The following is a 23,204-nucleotide window of genomic DNA, read 5'->3' as shown; positions in this document are numbered from 1 at the left end:
CCGCCCCCTGTCCCATAGGGTTCATCGCCCCCCGCCCCCTGTCCCATAGGGTTCATCGCCCCCCGCCCCCTGTCCCATAGGGTTCATCGCCCCCCGCCCCCTGTCCCATAGGGTTCATCGCCCCCCGCCCCCTGTCCCATAGGGTTCATCGCCCCCCGCCCCCTGTCCCATAGGGTTCATCGCCCCCCGCCCCCTGTCCCATAGGGTTCATCGCCCCCCGCCCCCGTTCCCATAGGGTTCATCGCCCCCCCGCCCCCTGTCCCATAGGGTTCATCGCCCCCCGCCCCCTGTCCCATAGGGTTCATCGCCCCCTGTCCCATAGGGTTCATCGCCCCCTGTCCCATAGGGTTCATCGCCCCCTGTCCCATAGGGTTCATCGCCCCCCGTCCCATAGGGTTCATCGCCCCCCGTCCCATAGGGTTCATCGCCCCCCGTCCCATAGGGTTCATCGCCCCCCGTCCCATAGGGTTCATCGCCCCCCGTCCCATAGGGTTCATCGCCCCCCGTCCCATAGGGTTCATCGCCCCCCGTCCCATAGGGTTCATCGCCCCCCGTCCCATAGGGTTCATCGCCCCCTCCCCCTGTCCCATAGGGTTCATCGCCCCCTCCCCCTGTCCCATAGGGTTCATCGCCCCCTCCCCCTGTCCCATAGGGTTCATCGCCCCCTCCCCCTGTCCCATAGGGTTCATCGCCCCCTCCCCCTGTCCCATAGGGTTCATCGCCCCCTCCCCCTGTCCCATAGGGTTCATCACCCCTACCCCTCCCCGTCCCATAGGGTTCATCACCCCTACCCCTCCCCGTCCCATAGGGTTCATCACCCCTGTCCCATAGGGTTCATCACCCCTGTCCCATAGGGTTCATCACCCCTCCCCCGGTCCCATAGGGTTCATCACCCCTCCCCCGGTCCCATAGGGTTCATCACCCCTCCCCCGGTCCCATAGGGTTCATCACCCCTCCCCCGGTCCCATAGGGTTCATCACCCCTCCCCCGGTCCCATAGGGTTCATCACCCCTCCCCCGGTCCCATAGGGTTCATCACCCCTCCCCCGGTCCCATAGGGTTCATCACCCCTCCCCCGGTCCCATAGGGTTCATCACCCCTCCCCCGGTCCCATAGGGTTCATCACCCCTCCCCCGGTCCCATAGGGTTCATCGCCCCCCTCCCCCGGTCCCATAGGGTTCATCGCCCCCCTCCCCCGGTCCCATAGGGTTCATCGCCCCCCTCCCCCTGTCCCATAGGGTTCATCGCCCCCCTCCCCCTGTCCCATAGGGTTCATCGCCCCCCTCCCCCTGTCCCATAGGGTTCATCGCCCCCCTCCCCCTGTCCCATAGGGTTCATCGCCCCCCTCCCCCTGTCCCATAGGGTTCATCGCCCCCCTCCCCCTGTCCCATAGGGTTCATCGCCCCCCTCCCCCTGTCCCATAGGGTTCATCGCCCCCCTCCCCCTGTCCCATAGGGTTCATCGCCCCCCTCCCCCTGTCCCATAGGGTTCATCGCCCCCCTCCCCCTGTCCCATAGGGTTCATCGCCCCCCTCCCCCTGTCCCATAGGGTTCATCGCCCCCCTCCCCCTGTCCCATAGGGTTCATCGCCCCCCTCCCCCTGTCCCATAGGGTTCATCGCCCCCCTCCCCCTGTCCCATAGGGTTCATCGCCCCCCTCCCCCTGTCCCATAGGGTTCATCGCCCCCCTCCCCCTGTCCCATAGGGTTCATCGCCCCCCTCCCCCTGTCCCATAGGGTTCATCGCCCCCCTCCCCCTGTCCCATAGGGTTCATCGCCCCCCTCCCCCTGTCCCATAGGGTTCATCGCCCCCCTCCCCCTGTCCCATAGGGTTCATCGCCCCCCTCCCCCTGTCCCATAGGGTTCATCGCCCCCCTCCCCCTGTCCCATAGGGTTCATCGCCCCCCTCCCCCTGTCCCATAGGGTTCATCGCCCCCCTCCCCCTGTCCCATAGGGTTCATCGCCCCCCTCCCCCTGTCCCATAGGGTTCATCGCCCCCCGCCCCCTGTCCCATAGGGTTCATCGCCCCCCGCCCCCTGTCCCATAGGGTTCATCGCCCCCCGCCCCCTGTCCCATAGGGTTCATCGCCCCCCGCCCCCTGTCCCATAGGGTTCATCGCCCCCCGCCCCCTGTCCCATAGGGTTCATCGCCCCCCGCCCCCTGTCCCATAGGGTTCATCGCCCCCCGCCCCCTGTCCCATAGGGTTCATCGCCCCCCGCCCCCTGTCCCATAGGGTTCATCGCCCCCCGCCCCCTGTCCCATAGGGTTCATCGCCCCCCGCCCCCTGTCCCATAGGGTTCATCGCCCCCCGCCCCCTGTCCCATAGGGTTCATCGCCCCCCGCCCCCTGTCCCATAGGGTTCATCGCCCCCCGCCCCCTGTCCCATAGGGTTCATCGCCCCCCGCCCCCTGTCCCATAGGGTTCATCGCCCCCCGCCCCCTGTCCCATAGGGTTCATCGCCCCCCGCCCCCGTTCCCATAGGGTTCATCGCCCCCCGCCCCCTGTCCCATAGGGTTCATCGCCCCCCGCCCCCTGTCCCATAGGGTTCATCGCCCCCTGTCCCATAGGGTTCATCGCCCCCTGTCCCATAGGGTTCATCGCCCCCCGTCCCATAGGGTTCATCGCCCCCCGTCCCATAGGGTTCATCGCCCCCCGTCCCATAGGGTTCATCGCCCCCCGTCCCATAGGGTTCATCGCCCCCCGTCCCATAGGGTTCATCGCCCCCCGTCCCATAGGGTTCATCGCCCCCTCCCCCTGTCCCATAGGGTTCATCGCCCCCTCCCCCTGTCCCATAGGGTTCATCGCCCCCTCCCCCTGTCCTATAGGGTTCATCACCCCTACCCCTCCCCGTCCCATAGGGTTCATCACCCCTACCCCTCCCCGTCCCATAGGGTTCATCACCCCTCCCCCTCCCCCTGTCCCATAGGGTTCATCACCCCTGTCCCATAGGGTTCATCACCCCTGTCCCATAGGGTTCATCACCCCTCCCCCGGTCCCATAGGGTTCATCACCCCTCCCCCGGTCCCATAGGGTTCATCACCCCTCCCCCGGTCCCATAGGGTTCATCACCCCTCCCCCGGTCCCATAGGGTTCATCACCCCTCCCCCGGTCCCATAGGGTTCATCACCCCTCCCCCGGTCCCATAGGGTTCATCACCCCTCCCCCGGTCCCATAGGGTTCATCACCCCTCCCCCGGTCCCATAGGGTTCATCACCCCTCCCCCGGTCCCATAGGGTTCATCACCCCTCCCCCGGTCCCATAGGGTTCATCACCCCCCTCCCCCTGTCCCATAGGGTTCATCACCCCCCTCCCCCGGTCCCATAGGGTTCATCACCCCCTCCCTCTGTCCCATAGGGTTCATCGCCCCCTGTCCCATAGGGTTCATCGCCCCCTGTCCCATAGGGTTCATCGCCCCCTGTCCCATAGGGTTCATCGCCCCCTGTCCCATAGGGTTCATCGCCCCCTGTCCCATAGGGTTCATCGCCCCCTGTCCCATAGGGTTCATCGCCCCCTGTCCCATAGGGTTCATCGCCCCCTGTCCCATAGGGTTCATCGCCCCCTGTCCCATAGGGTTCATCGCCCCCTGTCCCATAGGGTTCATCGCCCCCTGTCCCATAGGGTTCATCGCCCCCTGTCCCATAGGGTTCATCGCCCCCTGTCCCATAGGGTTCATCGCCCCCTGTCCCATAGGGTTCATCGCCCCCTGTCCCATAGGGTTCATCGCCCCCTGTCCCATAGGGTTCATCGCCCCCTGTCCCATAGGGTTCATCGCCCCCTGTCCCATAGGGTTCATCGCCCCCTCCCCCTGTCCCATAGGGTTCATCGCCCCCTCCCCCTGTCCCATAGGGTTCATCGCCCCCTCCCCCTGTCCCATAGGGTTCATCGCCCCCTCCCCCTGTCCCATAGGGTTCATCGCCCCCTGTCCCATAGGGTTCATCGCCCCCTGTCCCATAGGGTTCATCGCCCCCTGTCCCATAGGGTTCATCGCCCCCTGTCCCATAGGGTTCATCGCCCCCTGTCCCATAGGGTTCATCGCCCCCTGTCCCATAGGGTTCATCGCCCCCTGTCCCATAGGGTTCATCGCCCCCTGTCCCATAGGGTTCATCGCCCCCTGTCCCATAGGGTTCATCGCCCCCTCCCCCTGTCCCATAGGGTTCATCGCCCCCTCCCCCTGTCCCATAGGGTTCATCGCCCCCTCCCCCTGTCCCATAGGGTTCATCGCCCCCCCCTCCCCCCATAGGGTTCATCACCCCTCCCCCTGTCCTATAGGGTTCATCACCCCTACCCCTCCCCGTCCCATAGGGTTCATCACCCCTCCCCCTGTCCCATAGGGTTCATCACCCCTCCCCCTCCCCCTGTCCCATAGGGTTCATCACCCCTGTCCCATAGGGTTCATCACCCCTCCCCCGGTCCCATAGGGTTCATCACCCCTCCCCCGGTCCCATAGGGTTCATCACCCCTCCCCCGGTCCCATAGGGTTCATCACCCCTCCCCCGGTCCCATAGGGTTCATCACCCCTCCCCCGGTCCCATAGGGTTCATCACCCCTCCCCCGGTCCCATAGGGTTCATCACCCCTCCCCCGGTCCCATAGGGTTCATCACCCCTCCCCCGGTCCCATAGGGTTCATCACCCCTCTCCCGGTCCCATAGGGTTCATCACCCCTCCCCCCCGCGTCCCATAGGGTTCATCACCCCCCCCCCCCCGGGTCCCATAGGGTTCATCACCCCCCCCCCCCGGGTCCCATAGGGTTCATCACCCCCCCCCCCCCGGGTCCCATAGGGTTCATCACCCCCCCCCCCCCGGGTCCCATAGGGTTCATCACCCCCCCCCCCCCCGGGTCCCATAGGGTTCATCACCCCCCCCCGGGTCCCATAGGGTTCATCACCCCCCCGGGTCCCATAGGGTTCATCACCCCCCCCCCCCCCGGGTCCCATAGGGTTCATCACCCCCCCCCCCCCCCGGGTCCCATAGGGTTCATCACCCCCCCCGGGTCCCATAGGGTTCATCACCCCCCCCGGGTCCCATAGGGTTCATCACCCCCCCCCCCCCCGGGTCCCATAGGGTTCATCACCCCCCCCCCCCGGGTCCCATAGGGTTCATCACCCCCCCCCCCGGGTCCCATAGGGTTCATCACCCCCCCCCCCCCCCCCGGGTCCCATAGGGTTCATCACCCCCCCCCCCCCGGGTCCCATAGGGTTCATCACCCCCCCCCCCCCGGGTCCCATAGGGTTCATCACCCCCCCCCCCCGGGTCCCATAGGGTTCATCACCCCCCCCCCGGGTCCCATAGGGTTCATCACCCCCCCCCCGGGTCCCATAGGGTTCATCACCCCCCCCCCGGTCCCATAGGGTTCATCACCCCCCCCCCCCGGGTCCCATAGGGTTCATCACCCCCCCCCCCGGGTCCCATAGGGTTCATCACCCCCCCCCCCCCCCGGTCCCATAGGGTTCATCACCCCCCCCCCCCCCGGTCCCATAGGGTTCATCACCCCCCCCCCCCCCGGTCCCATAGGGTTCATCACCCCCCCCCCCCCCGGTCCCATAGGGTTCATCACCCCCCCCCCGGGTCCCATAGGGTTCATCACCCCCCCCCCCCCCCGGTCCCATAGGGTTCATCACCCCCCCCCCCCCCGGTCCCATAGGGTTCATCACCCCGTCGTCCCATAGGGTTCCTTACCACCACCACACCCTCCCATCCCCTTCTCCCCTCCCATAGGGCTCCATAACAACCCCCTCCTGTGCCATAGTGCTCCTCTCTTCTCTACCCTCCTTGGTCCCTGGTGTGTCTCCTGGTAGCATGGCCGAGCGGCGTAGTGAGCACCGCGGTACAATAAATTCAATCTCCTGTACCCGACCGGACTGACAGGAAGTGCTCTCTGTGAGCACTTCCTTTCAGTTCGGCCGGATACAGGAAACATAAGTTCCTGTACCGTGGTGCGCACTGCTCTGCTTGGCCACGCTATACAAAGTGCCTGGCAGGTGGAAGCGCTGTGCGCCCACCTCCTTCCGGTCACTCCGATCTAGCACCCCCTGGGCGGGTGTGCGCTCTAAGGAGGCTTGTGTAGCCTTATGGACAGGCCGGTTCACTCATTTAATATTGGTATTGGCAGTAATTATCGACCGATGCTTACAAAAAAAGTGGGGTTTCCTGGGTTCAGCCATGCAAATACTGCACTGTCAAAGCTCAGCATCTCTGCATGGACACTGCTTCCCATAGAGATGCATTGACTCAATGAGGTTTGCTGATTGGTGCATCGTGGTAATTTGCTGCCCATGTGCACTAGCCTCCCAGTGCTTCCCTATGGAGAATTATTGGATAGGCTTAGATCATCAGGATTGATTAACTCTGCCAAGGGAGGTGGGTTAGCCACATGTAGACCATCCTGTTAGAAGGGGGAAAAAAAGAAATTAAATTTAAAAGGGATTAAAAAAATTCTATGGGATACCTGAATGGATACTAGAGCACTATAGAGTTAGGAATACATGTTTGTATTCCTAGCACTATGGTGTTTCTTTAAGTCTTTGGTTATATACTTAAAGGAGCACTATAGTGCCAGGAAAACAAACAGTTTTCCTGGGACTATAGGGTTATTAGGTCGCCCCCCTCCCTCCTGGGCTGAAGGGGTTAAAACCCCTTCAACCACTTAACTTAATCCAGCACCGGGCTCCCTCAGTGCTGGTCACCTCTCCCTGCCGACGTCAGCACCGGATGCGCATGCGTGGCAAAAGCAACGCGCGCTCATTCAAACCGCCCATAGGAAAGCCTTACTCCATGCTTTCCTATGGACGTCCAGCATCATCTGTGTGATTTTCACACTGAGAATTGTGTAAGCGGCCTCTAGTGGTTGTCAGTGAGACAGCCACTAGAGGCTGGATTAACTATCAATGTAAATATAGCAGTTTTTCTGTATTTGCTATGCTTACTTGCCACATGCACATGGTTATATATTTTTTAACAGAATAATATACTGTGTTGGCCCTATTCGTTGCAAATATTTAACTATGCTTAGTTGAGGATTTATTTTAATAAACTACATAGTATTTCTGTACACTATCACAATGCAAAATGTGTGTGCATCCTACTGCACTATGTATACAAATAATAAAGGAATCTGTAGATTTACTGGCTAATAAACTCTGTAAATGCAGTTGTGAGTGACAGGTTTGCCAGAACAGTGGAAGAGAAGCCATCAGTTGTTACTGTCTCTCTAAAAAATCGGCGTGGTTTTAAAATGAAAGCACATGGTTTGGTTTGCAGCCGCTTATTACTGTGTACCTATTAATGAAAGTGAAATAAAGTTAACTTCCTCTTTAAACACTGTTACAAATTCTTCATAGATTTCAATTGGCTGTACTGGTTTCACAGCAGAACTTAAACCAAATGTTCACATCCTTGGTTCAATGGAAAATTAATTAACTGTAAAAGTCAGACATTTATTCCCAGCTTGGTATGGCTTTCGGTGCTTAAACCTACAGGCAGTACACATTTACAACTCAATGCTTTGTGCTTGATATTGTGAACAAAAATAGTGGTTTACTGTAAAGTAACAAACAGATCTTACAGGAAATACTGGAACACTGAGATTTTCTTTTGCAGTGTATAGTCTGTTCATTCTGTTTTCTTGCCTGATTTCTCTGGTGTAGCGTTCAGATTGCAGTTGTGAACGTGTAATCAGTGACTTGGTAGCATGGCGCATGCTGTGTGTGGCTTTTTAGTGTTTATTTCCCAGCATTGGCTCTTGTGCAGGTGGTGCATTATGGAAAAATTATTCTACAAGAGCTGGAATGGCAAATGTTCACACTCCGTCATCTATTGTGTATATCATTAAAATTGTGTATATCATTCACACATGCAACCTGCCCTTTTTATGCTGGGAGGGATATTGTCTTACTTCCATGACTGCACATATGCACTAACAAAGCACAGGTAGGAGGTGTGTGTGTGTGTGTGTGTGTGTCTAGCGCGCTCCTCCTACCTGTACTTTGTTAGTGCATATGTGCAGTCATGGACGGACACACACACACGTGTGTATATCAATTCATTCTTTGCATTGTTCATACTAGAATCAAACCAACATTCTTTCAATCTCCTGGGAACACGTGCACAATTTTTGTCTTTCTTTTGAATGCCATTGAAACAAGCATTACTGGGCAAGGAGGAAACAGAGGCGGGAGAAGCTAATTATTTTATAAAAGGCAGTTGTGGCACAGCGATAAAGGGTTATTTAAACCATCCTTCCTACTACATCTCGCTGTAGTGCTTATGGTTGTCAGACAAGTAGTATCCTGGCACCATTCTCCGTTAATGGAGCAAACTGTTTCACAGTGGATTTCTCTTACCTGGTCGTGTCAAGGGTCACACAATGGCAGCTGAATAGCATCCGGCTTTTGCGATCTGCAGGAACTGTATGCCAGTCCTGCTGCTCATTGGTTGGACTGAGAGTGTCAGCTGAGTTCTCCATCGATGAAGATCGCTCTGTATACTCAAAGCTGCCAAGATTTTATATATATTTTTATACATTGATTTTGTGTAAAGCTAAAGAGATTTGAATCTGGAAAAACTAATGTAGGCCATAGCGTATCAAATCATTTTAGCCTTGTGTCAAAGACGTTGCCTGGAGTGTCTTTTTAAAGGATGTCATTGGTTCTTAAGCTTCTACGGCTGCATCTTATTCTGTATGGTACGCCTGTCACACCCTAAATAACGACGTGTACTTTTACAATATTCACTGTCTACGTTGTAAACCATTTTTGAAAGAATGGTGCTTTCCAAAAACACGGTATTCAACTTACATGGTGAACACAAAGCTTTCTTTTTCTCACCTTTCTCATTGCCTGTAATTAATCTTGGCTTATTGTTTCTAGGCGCTTTTCACATGAATGTTTTGTTTAATCCTCTACTGGTATCAAATTGAATCACTGTCATATATCCCAGGCCTGGATAATGTCATCATTTTGTACAGCCAAGATTAAGTTTAAACGGATGATGTTTAACCTAATAGTACAATGTCTTAATGTGCGGGCCATCAGGCAGACATGTCTCTGGGCGATAAAGTAATAAAAGCTGTGAGAGGTTTAGAAGAGTATGGGGGGATGTTCTGTGCTAAGACTGTTAGTTGTCATGCTAAGCCTTCACATTGCACTTGGTAATGGCTTTCACATATCAATACATCTTTTTCCTTCTTTTCTTTGCAGATTGCAGCAAAAATTGGTGGTGATGCCGCTAGTGGAGTTAATAACACCCCTGAGTTTAATTTTGGTGGACAGAAAAGGCAGTTAGAAGATGGAGGTAAGCATAGAAACTAAATTCAAAGGAAAATATTGCGCTTAAATACAAATTAACAACAAAATATATATTGAATAGCTGCCACCACACTAGTGTGAGACTCTCCCCCACTTCACACGAGGTGAACTATTTATTTTATTTATTACATAAATCTGTTAAAATCAATAAACAATATACCAACAAAAAGTCAAAGGTGCTAAAGTCTTTCTGAGACGCATTTCACAGTTTCCAATGGCAACTAATTAATAGAGCCTGGTAGACAGCCACAGAGGGCAGACTTAAAGCTGCAATGTTTTACATTGCAGCACTAAGTGCAAAAGGGTTTCAGCATCCATACTACTTCCATAAGCTTTAACCTCCTGCTTGTCTGGATAAATAACAAGTATGTAACTTCATAATTTTTTTTTTGTAGGTCTTTAGTTACTGCTGCACTTTAATGCATTCCCCAATAAAAATTAGCCTTTTTAGTACTGCTGAAAAAACTACAATTCAACCAACCAGTGATCTATCAAATACACTTTGTAAATGTCAAGTGCGCATGTGTGTTTGCGCAGACTTGACTATAAGGGGCATGATACTTGCCCAGGTTTATCAGTTAATGTGGTTACATATGCTGAAGAGACATGCGTTCAGCCTTTCTTAGATCTGTTTTTGCATTTGGTCTAAAAGAAGGCAAAAACCCTAGTTGGAAGCTAGGAAGATTGCTTCTTTTCCAGTCAGATCTCTCCTTGGATCAAAAAGCGTTTACCTCGCGTATTAAAAAATATCCCTGAATGTTTTGCAAGTATTCATCCAGTTGCTTTTAACTATCTGTGCAGACTCTGATAAAACCACCTCTTCAGGCGGAGAATTCCACATCCTTACTGATGTTGGAACATAAACCATGGCTCACTGTTCAAAGCAGCAGCATTTTTGTCCCCCCATGTGACCCAAACTAAAAGGCGTATTGCATGTTAGAACAGTCACTTTACCCGTTATAGCACCTTAATTTTTTTTGTTTGTTTACAGATCAGCCCGAATGCAAGAAATTAGCCACCCAAAGTGAGCGTAAGTATCGACTGTGATTTTGGGAGGATGTAGGGAATTGGATGAAGACTAAAGTCATGCTGTTTTGTTAGAATTTGAATTATACCAAAATATTTTATTGGTTTTATATGCCTGGTCTTATCTCGTACAGTTTCACCATTTGCCAGAGTGGCTCTTGTGTCTTGCTTGCTGCTTTGTATTGAATGTTGTCTGCTGCATACGCTTGGCCTCCTTATCTAACCAGAATTTGTTTCTTTCAGCCATTGCTGCTCCGCTCACTCCAGTCCACCCACCTCGGTAAGCCTTTATAGGATGCTACTCTTATTCAGGTTTCAATCAGTGAGAATGAGCAAAAAAATATTCTCTCCTAGTTAATGACCATGTGATGACCCTCCAGTTATCCATTAGGAGCCAACTTTCATTACTGGGATTTATTTAAAATTTTTATGGATCTAATAAAGCCCTGTTTTGATCCAAACACTTCTGTTGTACTACATTTGTGACTGCCTTTTGTGTCCTGTCCTCTATATTCAATAAAGAAACGTAATAAATAGGGTAACATGTCTTCCGTGGATCATTGCAGGGCAGCATTTTGCTGGGACTAGATGCAGTTGTAATGACTTTGGCCAGGTGCTCTTCTGTAAAATATGCATGGTTGGTTGAAAAGTAGTTCCCAGCTGCGGTTGCTCTTCCGCTCGCACATTGCTTGGCCATATGACTGGCAGAGCATCATGTGAGCGTCACTTAATGTGCTTCCATGTGAGATGTTTTTGTGCTAAACAGTCCTTTGTATGTTTTTCTTTCAGGTCGTCTACAATGACAGAGGAATACCGTGTGCCAGATGGCATGGTTGGACTCAGTGAGTACTCTTGTTCATTCTTTCTGTACTCATCCTGTATAATCCACAATGGATGCATCTAAATCCAATCTGTTCTCCTTTTTCAGTCATTGGTCGGGGAGGAGAGCAAATCAACAAAATCCAGCAGGATTCTGGATGCAAAGTACAGATCTCTCCAGGTGAGCTCAAAGCAGTTTACCTGATATCCGCTATAATTGCATTATACAGTGACCGATGTAAGATGGCAGTTGTTTTGATAAGATTTGGAAATCCACATTAAACTATAATGTAATTTTAGTGAACATTTGCATAACTGTAAAAGAAAAAAGGGGTGGGGGAGAAATGTGAACACCACTTTAACCTTCATCAGGTGGTGCTATAAATGAACTCATTGGATGCTGCCATTGATACCTTGTAGTTGTGTTTTTTGTTTTTTGTGTTTTTTTTGTCTCTAGGGTTATTTTGGTGTATATTGCAACTTCCATAAAGTGACTGCCTTTTCCTCTTCTGTTGACTGTTTGGTGCCGTGTGAACGTATATAGTTGTAAAAGAGTAAATTATTAGACGCTTGTTTGACCTGGGCCTTGGTTCTAAGTTTTACTATATGTTGGTATGGTTCTTGTTTCTAGTTGAAATCCAAGAATTGTGTGTGTGATGCTAGGACAGTCATAGGGATATGTTGCAAGACCTCCAATGTGAAATAAGCAAAGGTTCACTAATCATAGAATCTTGTTTGTCACTTTAATATCTATACTATACATAAGCTTGTACAGATCTTGTGTGCTAGCCTCTACTAACATGGGCAGATATGACCGCTTTTCAATGTTCTGTTTCTTTGTGTGTTTTCCCCAATGAAGTATGGAATAAAAATCTCCATGAGCTGTAGTGTATTGTAAAAACGTGAGCTACGATGTTTGCTGTACTTTGCATATTAATGCAGAGGTGATTTGAGCCAGTAACCATGTCATTTATCTTTATTTCCTTTCTTCCAGATAGCGGAGGGATGCCAGAGCGTGTGGTGTCTCTGACCGGTTCACCAGATGCTGTTCAGTAAGTATTACATTGTTATGGTGCCGGTTGTCAGACAATCTTGTTTACCCACTAATCAGTTTCTTTGACCCTAAATGTCACATGTTGCACCTTATTGGGTCTTTGTAGGACTGGCATATACACATTTATGTTTATTCTTTGTCATTCTTTGTGTTACTGTTATCCTAGGAAGGCAAAAATGATGCTTGATGAGATTGTCACAAGAGGTCGAGGTGGACCTCCAGGCCAGTTCCATGATAACTCCAATGGGCAGAATGGTTCTTTACAGGAGATCATGATCCCTGCTGGCAAAGCAGGACTCATTATTGGCAAGGGAGGTGAAACGATCAAACAGTTACAGGTGAGAAGTTAAAAGAATAATCCTATTCGAGTGGATACTAGCAATTTATAAGTGGTTGGATGATCTATTGAAGGGTGTGAGATTGACTAGTATGTAATGTTGTTTTTCTGTCACCTGGCTAACTTTTCTCTCCTACCCTCAGGAACGTGCTGGTGTAAAAATGATCCTGATACAGGATGGGTCCCAAGGAAGCAATGTGGATAAGCCTCTGAGGATTTTGGGAGAACCTTTCAAAGTGCAGGTACTGCAATTGCATAACTTATGATATTCTTACCTGGATCTGATATGGCTTGCGTGGTTAATGCGCGCATAGATGGCCTGGTAGACAGACTCTTATAATACCACATAGGTAAACATGTGATGTGTGCGGATAAACTGTGAAATTAGAATGCGTCCTCTAATGAGTGGCATTGGGAATAACTGTTCAATATAAATGAAGTGCATGTGAACACTGGGCAAACTTTTTAATTTTTATTTTACATCTTGCAGTACCTAGCATACAAATACATATTGGACATCACACTTGGGTTTGTGAGGGGAATTATTTACTATCTAGGGAATGCTATGGTTGGCAATGGTGGCAGAGACTGAGCATACATTGCTGCCATGTTTTATAAATCTATTTGCTGATATGGACACACAAACTGAGGGTATATGTTTTCTCCAACAGCAAGCCTGTGAGATGGTGATGGATCTTCTAAGAGAAAGGGACCAAGGCAATTTTGGCGACAGGAATGAATATGGCTCAAGAGGAGGAGGAGGAGGAGGAGGAGGAGGAGGCGGCGGTGGTGGTTTAGGTGGCGGAGGTGGAGGAATAGATGTAAGTATCATGCCTGTAAAGTATTGCATGATTAATCTTGTAGCAGTTCTACCTTCACATCTGCACTGTTGTCTTGATGCAGGTACCTGTTCCTCGTCACTCTGTGGGTGTTGTAATTGGACGCAATGGGGAGATGATTAAAAAGATTCAGAATGATGCAGGTGTCAGGATTCAGTTCAAACAAGGTAAGATTGCATGAACAAGACATTAACCCTGCAGAGAGAGAGGGGCTTTTAAAAATGTAAAAATGATGTGATGCACAATTGCATAATGCCAATAACCGCTCAGCCTTTTCATTTAAAAGCACAAACTCCAGACCAGTTATTTTAAGCTTGCCTATGTGATCAAAATTGAAATTACTGTGTAGATGGAATCTGTTCTGGTATTTAATTTTACCCACTCCTTTGATGTACAAATCTCATAGCCATTGTTGCAGGCTAGTGCATGCAGATATTCCATATACAAGGATGTTGGAGCAGGCTCGAAAGTATTTTCAAAAATCTGTCAAAGCTCTGTGTTCCAAACTTTATTTTTTTTTCCCCCCCTCTTCTAGATGATGGGACAGGTCCTGACAAGATTGCTCACATTATGGGCCCACCAGATAGGTGTGACCATGCAGCTAGAATAATCGGTGACCTTCTGCAGAGTTTGAGAGTAAGGAACAACTTGCAGTTGTGTGCATGGGCAAAATTGGATTCTAGATGAAACTTGCAAAGGATACATGGATAACAGACTGGACATTCACACTTGGTTTTTTCTTCCCTCTCTTTAGAGTGGACCACCAGGACCACAAGGCCCAGGCATGCCCCCGGGAGGCAGGGGTAGGGGGAGAGGACAAGGGCCATGGGGCCCACCAGGTGGTGAAATGACCTTCACTATCCCCACTCACAAGTGTGGCCTTGTGATTGGCAGAGGTCAGTGTCTACTTATTGTGTGTTGTCTGCTGGTCAGACTTGAAACATTTAATCATGCTGTTTTATGGCATCCACTAATGCTTCTCTGGTATCTTTCTTGCTGTTGTAGAAGAGTAGGAAAAGTGGCAGTTTTTAGACTCCCTTGAGCATAGTTTTAATATTTGAAATGGATTAAATTAGTTTGTCTTGGAAACCTGTATTCTTTTAAGATGAAATTACATTTCCACATTAATCTGTTCATTCTAAACTGAATACAATCATTCTTAATTATGTGATGAGCATTGTGACAGAGGATTTGTGTCTCCATTTCCTGCATAAGTAGTATTTTATGTAAAGCTTTAAAATGTGCAGAGGATTGTCCAATTTCTCAAAAAAACTTCTGTAATAAACATACTTTTCCATTTGGAAATGTATTAACATCTTTCATATTCTTTATCGAGGCGGTGAAAATGTGAAGGCAATAAACCAACAGACTGGAGCTTTTGTGGAGATCTCTAGGCAGCCACCACCCAATGGTGACCCAAACTTCAAAATGTTCATTATCAGGGGCTCCCCGCAGCAAATTGACCATGCCAAGCAGCTCATAGAGGAGAAAATTGAGGTGGGTGCCATGTTTTTTTTTTTTTTTTTTTCTACTTTTGTTTCTCAGTGTATTTAAAAAAAAAAAACCTGAGAATCTAAAGTTGTTTATTGAAAAATGAGTTTAAGAAGAGATTTATCTTTTTGGTACTTCTACAGGGTCCTCTTTGTCCGCTTGGTCCTGGACCTTCTGGGCCTGGCCCTGCAGGTCCAATGGGTCCTTTCAATCCAGGACCCTACCAAAGTGGACCTCCGGGAGCACCTCCACAGTAAGTACTAAAGAAATTCTATAATGCCAAACCGTGTAAAACAAAATAACTATTTTCCTGTAATATATTCAAAATGTAACTTTGGGAACTGCATCACACTCTTTTATATGTTCACAAGTGAAAGCAAAGCAGCTGCATAATTTTGATAATTGCATCGAATCACAAGCTTCCTTCAATCGAGCCTATTAAACCACACAAACTTATACATGTTATATTCGTCTTTCATTGTAATTGTCACTTATTTTCCCCCCCTTATTTTCCAGCCCAGGCCCACCTCCACCTCCACCTCCTCATCAGTACCCCCCTCAAGGTTGGGGCAGCACATATCCACAGTGGGGGCAACCTCCAGCCCCTCATGACCCCAGTAAGTTTATTTGAGCTATGCGTTGCTTTGTGTCTGAGACTGCATGTTTTTTAGTAGACCTATAGTTTGCATGGCTGTTTTTCCATCCACTGTTATGCATATGTTTAATTCACACATTGCGGAGTCACTTTAAAAATGTAAAATAACCGTTAAGTGGACAGATATAGCTTGGTGCCTAGTGTTCCAACTGTTGTACCGGGGATCTTTATTCTCTGGTTATTTGATATTCTGTTTAATCGCCTGATAAATGTGAAGTATGAAGAAATCCACCCTAATTCTTTATCCTTGAATGGGAAGTGCCTCTATCTTGGTTCCCTGACAGTCAGTGGTGCTCTGTTACTTTTCATTGAATGTCTTTATGGAGTCAGAATGGAGAATTAAGTGTGCCCTGGCTGTTCCATGACTTAACTGGATTGTAATGGCCATTGCTAAATCTACATCTGAAAGAACTTAGTGGACCAAGTAAGGGCGGAGAAGGTTAACTCACACTAACGATGTCAGTGGTTTAGTCAATGGTGTATTTTCATTACTGTCAATACCTTTTTAACCCCTTAACCCCTTAAGGACCAAACTTCTGGAATAGAAGGGAATCATGACATGTCACACTTGTCATGTGTCCTTAAGAGGTTAGGAGTTTCCGCACAGTGTAATCAACCATCCATGTGTACGTGGTCCTGTGGGTTGGATTTGGCCTCAGCTAAATGGAAAAGTGAAACTCGATCTTTTCTAATGGTACAATGTGATCCACAGCTTTTCCAGGAGTTTGGCTTGCACAATGTACAACTGGAATAATGATTTTTAAGATGCCTGGCCTATTATGCCCAATCTGTGCACTTTCAGTACTGTTTAACGTGTACATTTCAATTTCTATGTGGTTTAAACAAATCCCACATAACAATAAATCCTTTAATATTTTGTTATTATTTAGTTTTTGTATTGTTTTTTTTTTTTTGTTTCTTTTTGTTTTCTGCATCGCAGTAATTTAAAAATGTATTTATTTCTTCTCTCCCCCCCCCCCCCCCCCCTCTTTCCAGCAAAGCCTCCAGCCCCTACAGATCCCAGTGCTGCCTGGGCTGCATACTATTCACATTACTACCAGCAGCCCCCAGCTCCTGTCCCGGGGCAACCCCCTGCCGTCCCTGTACCTCCACCACAAGGAGAGCCACCACAGCAGCCCCCGCCTGCCAGTCAGCCTGACTACACGAAGGCATGGGAGGAATACTATAAGAAGATGGGTGAGTTAAGTTTGATTCTTAAAGCCATGTGTTTAAGCTGTAAAATGATTTCTTTAGCCTTAAGGCTTACAGTCCAGCCAGTATGGAGTTTGCCTGTTTAACACTGTTGTTGGGTGGGTTACAGGTTGAATATTAAATCAGTGACAAGACCAAATGCACATCATAGTGGCATGTCTGAAATGCTCTAAATTTGTTTCACAGGTCAACAGACTCCACAGCCCACTGGGCAGCCAGATTATACAAAGGCCTGGGAAGAATATTACAAGAAACAAGGTGCGTTCAGAAGCTTTCTAACAATCTTTAAGTGAATATATACAGTCTGGCGGTGAATTTTGTCTTAAAAATGGTTCTTCCCTCTCATACATTCTTGTGCGCTATCGGGGGGGAGAGGGGATCTGCCTTCTAGGACACCTCTCAGACGTCCGTAGCAGTCTCCCAGGGGTTCCATATTCTATAGTATTCCCCCTTTTTTCCCGTATTGACATACACTGCTTTTCCATAGTTTTTTGAAAATGTATCTGTGCTTGTATCTCCGACCACGATGGGATTATACTAGTTTTCCATCGTCTAGCAAAACAGGCTTTTGATGCCATTATAATCTGTATCGTCAGTCTATGGGAGTAGATATTACTGTCTGGTAAATCTAAATTAAATAGAAATGTGTAAGAGGTTAAACGGATGTTCATTCCATAGATTCCACCTATTACCAATTCCAATTTATTTTTCATTAGTTGAAGCTTTGGGCAGTCCCACCATATATGTAAATGTGTGCCCGTAAACAGATTACATCGCCAACAAATATCACTAGAACCTGTTTGAAATTTAAAGAGTTTTACTGGTACCATGTACCACCGATGTAGAATCTTAATGTAATTCTCATAAATAATATTATGTATTGTTTTTTTGTTAATATAAATGCCTTTGCCCAATCTTCAGTGAAAACTATTTTTATTTCTTGCTCCCAACTACTGATTTTATTTAATTTATTCCTAGGAGTATAATCATATAATATTCTATTTATTTTTTAAATTAACTTATCTTTCCCCTTAATCTATACAATTTTGTCAAAGATCTTCAATACACTTAGTTTTCAGGGTGTTTCTTATTTGGTAAGCCAAGAACTTAGATTTTAAAGGGGTATTTAATTCATATATTTCTTGAAAATACTTTGTTTTTATCTATATAACAGTCTCCCATGACTTTATATCCTTCCTGTTTCCATTTACTCAAAATTATATCAATTAGATATCCCTTCAGTACCTCTGTTGGAGCGGATACTGAAATATTATTTTCAATTTTATCTCTCTTTTTTTTTTTAGGTAATTCATATAATTATTTAGTTCTATCAAGATATTATTTTGTACTTTTAATTTCTTAAAAGCTATTTTATCCAACCAAATTAAAGCAATTGAATCTAAATTATTCAATAGTCGTTCTATATTTACCAAAGAACTTTGTTCTGAATCTTTAAACTTTAAATTAATTAAGAGCATAATCATAATTGCGTCGTGTTTCATTATCAAATCAGGAAAAGATACTCCTCCTCCTTCATTTTGTCTACGGCTTAATATCTGGTATGATGTTCTTGGCTTTTTAAATCCCCAGACAAATTTCAGGAAGGATTCATGAAACTCGAGCAATATTTTTTTTTTTTGGTATCCTCATTGGGATTGATCTCATTAAATATTCAAGTTTGGGTAATACGTAATCTTTAATAACGCTTATTCTCCCCATCCATGAAATATATCAAGGTTTCCATATAGATAATGTATTTTTTTTATGTCCTGAAGAAGAGTTTCTCAATTTTGTTCCAATTAAATCCCAATCTAACGCCCAAATATTCAATAAATTCAGGTGACCATTTAAATTTATACTACTCTTTTAAAATATTGAGATCCGATTCTAAGATGTTATAATACAGAACTTTTGACATATTGATTTTATAGTTTGAAAATAAGCTAAATTTATCAATATTAAATCATCGGCATATAGAGAAATCTTATATTGTGAGGCCGCAATATTAATTCCCTGTATCTCTTGTTTGTCTGATCAATGCGGCCAATGGTTCTATGGTGAGAATATAAAGCACTGGAGCCAATGGGCATCCTTGTTTCGTCCCATTGTTTATCATAAATCCTTTAGAATTCAATCCCCCACCACATTCTTTTGCCGATGGTAATTTATATAAACTCATTATTCGATCATAAAAAGTGTCTTGTATTCCAAAAGTTGTTAAGACCTCCGACATGAATTCCCAGCTAACCCTATCGAAGGCCTTTTCGGCATCTAGAGCAGCGAAAACTACAGGATCATTAGCTCTGTTTATTTTTTGTATCAAATTCAATATTTTTCGTATATTGTCACTTCCACTCCTATTGGCCACAAAACCTGTTTGATCTTGATGAATTAGGCTGGGTATTATGTTTTTCATTCTTTCCGCTAAGATCTTAGAATATAGCTTAATGTCAATATTTATAAGAGAAATCGGGCGATAATTACTAACATAGTTCGGGTCTTTACCTGGTTTAAGAATTGGAATTATTAGTTTGCAACATTTCTCTAGGAAATTCCATCTGATTGCCAATTCCATTAAATAGTTTTAGTATTGAAAGAACCGAGCCCCCAAATCTCTTAAACAATGATCTAAACCCATCTGGGCCTAGAGCTTTTCCTGTTTTTAGTTCCTTAATGTTCCTCTCTATCTCTTCATTAGTTATGGGAGCATTTAATTCTGATAATACTGTACTATCCACCTTTGGGAGTTTAATTTTCTTCAAAAAAAATCTATCAGATGTTGATACTTTAGGAGTAATCAAATTATATAAAGATTTATAGTATTCTTCAAAAGCGTTTCTAATTGATTCAGGGGACAAACATACCTTATTTCCTACAACTATTTTCTTAATTAGAGAGGTTTTTCTAAGATTTTAATTTATTTGAGAATGATTTCCCGACTCTATTATCTCCGTAATACCATAATTGATTTGATTTCAAAATAGCATTTGATGTTTTAATTTCTAATCTTTTTTTATTTCCTTTTGGAGATCATTTATTTTTTGTATGTTATATTCTGTTACCTTCTGTTTGTTCTCTTTTTCTAAGAGTGCTAAAGAAATATATAAATCCTGTAATGGTTTTCCCAGCTTTCTCTCTTGTCGAATCCCCATTTTAATTAGAATTCCTCTTATATAACATTTAAATGTACACCATAAAGTACCTATATTTACCTCCCCATTATCATTATTTTCAATAAATTCGTCTATTTTGATTTGCAAGAATTTAAGATTCTCCTCTGATTTCAATGTGGCGTTGTCTAATCTCCATTGAGGTATATCTTAGAATTTACAAACATTCCTAAATTATAGGCATCTGTAATAAATAAATCCATTCTTGAATAGACCTTATGAACCTTAGAAAAAAAAAAAAAATAATAATCTTTCTCTAGGATGTTGAACCCTCCATATATCATAACTAAATTCAGACAAAAGACTCGACATTTTTTTAATTTTCTTCCTTTCCCTTTGGTTATTGTTGTTGAACTGTTTTTTAGTTCTATCTATTTTATCATCTGGGGCCACGTTTTTGTCTCCCGCTATTATTAATATCCCTTTTAGAATTTTGAGTTCTTCCCTCCTCATTTTTTTTTTTTTTTTTTAGCTCAAGTAGCAACTCCAGGTGCCCCCGCAGCAGCAGCCGCAGCAACGGCTGCTCCCCCCGCAGCACAGCCAGATTACAGCGCAGCGTGGGCAGAGTACTACAGACAACAAGCGGCATACTATGGAACAGCACCTGGAGCTCCCCCTGCACAGCCACCTCCGGCACAGCCGGGACCACAGGTAAGAAAATTCCAACCCAAACGATTTAATGGACATAGGAGGAAACTACTAAGCTCTGTTTGTAAAACGCACTTGGCCCCTGTGTAGGAGCATCCCTTCAGTCCTTTTGTTCATGGGTGAATGTTCTATGAAATCTCCAAAACAAAAACGTGAACTCGCCACCAGGCAGTCTTTCCAGTGGATGAAATTACTTCATATGTCGTGTTAAATATAGACTGACTCCATTGTATAATCATAGGATCCTGAAATGTGGGCATGTCCATTGGTTTCTCATAGAGCTACATTAGCTGAGTGCATCTTTATGGGGTGTGTTCAGGGGGTCTTCATGGAGAGCTTGAAGGCACTGAATGTCGATTCTACAAATTTTGCAGTGACTGCAGCAGGAACCAACTATAGTGGTTGTCTGAATAACTGTCCCTAGGAAATGTCAGTGTTTACATTAGACTGCAGAGAAAGTGTCTAATCATTTTTTTGGCAGATTAGCATGTGTATATATATATGCTTGTTGCTGATGAACCTACAGCGAGCAAATTGATAAAATAGTTTTAAAGGAAGCTTGATGAAATTCTTTATGTAAAGAGTGTGTCTTCAGACAACCAGTCCTGCTACATCCTGGTTGTTTAGCTCAGAGTAACTAAACTCAAGAGGCCAGATACTAGACCAGAATGCCTGCTTTGTACAGACTTCTTATTGGGTAATCTGATTGGACAGCCAGATAGTCTGACCTGGCCTTGAAGCAGAGGAAGGCTGCAGATTGCAGATTTTGCAAGCCATTTTTAGTTATATCCTTAATTTTTTCAAAACAATAAGCATAATTAAATGCATGCATGTTTTAATTGGAAGCATTTTTAGAGTATCCCTTTTAATAACATATGAAATTAATAATTTAGTACGCATTTAATTACTGAGGTTTATTGGACCCTTGTATGGGGTAACCCTTTTGTCAGAATAGTGCTAATGCCTATTCTTTGTAATTATGGGACTAAATTTGCAAACACAACTCCAATTCTAAGTTAACAATTTGTACATGCTTAGTTGGGCTGAATTTGCTGGCACAGTATTGCATATTTCCAGTATTCAATATAGATTTAAGCCCTGAAGTTTAATCTGAGCGAATGTCAGTCTATATTTTGATTTTTATGTTGAATTACAAAATCTGGTCACTTGATACAGATGACAGAATGTGGGTGATAAAGTAAAAATTTGACTGAGTAAAGGAAAATGGAGGGTAACTGTAGCCTAACCTGCCTATCACCTTGAACTTCGTCCCATAGCCAGTAAATCGAGCAGTAGTGGTTATGGTGGCTTGAGTACCCATATAATTGGGGCTACTAAGGTTTTGTTGTAAAGCGAGATGTGTGTAAATACCAACTTGTCCAAATTGGCTCATTTTTATTTATTTTTCTTCTAGGCCCAGTGAATGTCACTCTATCACCTGTTGCCAGTCTGAAGAGCGCCTCTGCTGCTGCTGTCCTCTCAGTGGAGGAAAAGCTGTTTTGAAGAGTCGTCTAGTCGTTTTATTTTAATTTTATTTTTTTTAGGACCTCCCTCCTATATCCCTCACCTTCTTCCAATTTGTCATCTTCTTCAAAAAAAATACAAATTAAATTACATGCCTGTTCTGTGAAAAAACGCAGGTGTAGAAATTAGGACTAATCTGAATTTGTCCCTCACTCCCAGTCTTCCTTCTCCCCTGCTGTATCCTTCCAACAAAAACACACGGTTTTATTCACTGGAACCTCCTGTGAGTAATTAAATTTATTTTTTAATTTTTTTTGTTTTGTTTTTTAAGTAAAGAGAGAATATGTCCCTGTGCTTTTAGTTGGTTAAACATTCCCTGGTGACACCCCCATGCTGCCTGCCGGTCCCTTCCCCCTGCAGCTGGGGCTTGTGACGTCTGCTGGTCCCTCCCCCTGCAGCTGTGGCCCATGAAGTCCACCGGGCCCCTCTGCGGCTGGGGGGTCGTGATGTGTTTTGTCTGTTCAGAGACATGGAAACTGTACGCTGAGTTTTTACTTTTTATTGCCTGTTTTTAACTTCACAATAAACAATGACAAAACTCTTCCGGCTTCCCGGCTACTTTCTCTCCTCATTGTTTCCCTGTTATCTCTTCTTCCTCTTTGCTGCTGTTCTGTCTGTTCAGAAAATGATTTGTTTTATTTTTTTTTTCTTCCCCGTGAGAGATGCTTGTTAATAAACGTTTCTCGTGATGAACACTTTGCAATGTGTGTTTAACCGAAGGTTGAAGAAAATGGTTAGACCTAAAGAAGGTCAGAAATGTCACACCCCACTTATGTTGTATAGCAGGGGTCCTCAAACTCCGGCCCCCCAGATGTTGCTGAACTACAACTCCCATGATTCTCTGGCTATCTATGTAATTCAAAGAATCATGGGAGTTGTAGTTCCGCAACATCTGGGGCGCTGGAGTTTGAGGACCCCTGTTGTATAGGAACCTTGAATCAGGTTTATTTGGTTTTGAAAAACAAACTGCCCCATACCATGAGAAGCATAATGTGACACACAATGTAAAATGCTATATGGATGTACATTTGTAGGGGTTTTTAAGTTCTCAGAGGAACAGATGCATAGTAATCTTTCCTGATTTTATTAATTTCAGAAACTAGAAATACTGTTTCATATTAAGTTGACGT

General features: G+C 46.0%; 1 protein-coding gene across 4 annotated transcripts in view; it reads left to right on the top strand.

Annotated features, from left to right (window-relative positions):
• Positions 1-22,767, top strand: part of KHSRP (KH-type splicing regulatory protein) — a 34,323-nt gene extending 11,556 nt beyond the window's left edge. For 2 of the 4 annotated variants that reach the window (XM_063449624.1, XM_063449626.1), the window contains exons 2-20: positions 9,192-9,285; positions 10,291-10,329; positions 10,569-10,605; positions 11,115-11,167; positions 11,254-11,325; positions 12,139-12,196; positions 12,356-12,536; positions 12,679-12,777; positions 13,207-13,356; positions 13,439-13,541; positions 13,910-14,010; positions 14,129-14,270; positions 14,711-14,871; positions 15,009-15,118; positions 15,382-15,482; positions 16,517-16,717; positions 16,919-16,990; positions 20,375-20,553; positions 21,965-22,767. In XM_063449624.1, coding sequence (XP_063305694.1) covers positions 9,192-9,285; positions 10,291-10,329; positions 10,569-10,605; positions 11,115-11,167; positions 11,254-11,325; positions 12,139-12,196; positions 12,356-12,536; positions 12,679-12,777; positions 13,207-13,356; positions 13,439-13,541; positions 13,910-14,010; positions 14,129-14,270; positions 14,711-14,871; positions 15,009-15,118; positions 15,382-15,482; positions 16,517-16,717; positions 16,919-16,990; positions 20,375-20,553; positions 21,965-21,973 — 1,962 coding nt within the window. In that variant the 3' untranslated portion in view covers positions 21,974-22,767. The remainder of the gene's footprint in view (positions 1-9,191; positions 9,286-10,290; positions 10,330-10,568; positions 10,606-11,114; positions 11,168-11,253; positions 11,326-12,138; positions 12,197-12,355; positions 12,537-12,678; positions 12,778-13,206; positions 13,357-13,438; positions 13,542-13,909; positions 14,011-14,128; positions 14,271-14,710; positions 14,872-15,008; positions 15,119-15,381; positions 15,483-16,516; positions 16,718-16,918; positions 16,991-20,374; positions 20,554-21,964) is intronic. The other 2 variants (XM_063449627.1, XM_063449625.1) reach the window with 1 other exon arrangement.
• Positions 22,768-23,204: the final 437 nt, after the last annotated feature.

This window comes from Pelobates fuscus, chromosome 3 (genome assembly GCF_036172605.1).
Source record: "Pelobates fuscus isolate aPelFus1 chromosome 3, aPelFus1.pri, whole genome shotgun sequence".
Classification (NCBI taxonomy): domain Eukaryota; kingdom Metazoa; phylum Chordata; class Amphibia; order Anura; family Pelobatidae; genus Pelobates; species Pelobates fuscus.
The sequence above is the reverse complement of the archived record's forward strand: the minus strand, read 5'-3'. Positions and strand labels throughout refer to the sequence as shown.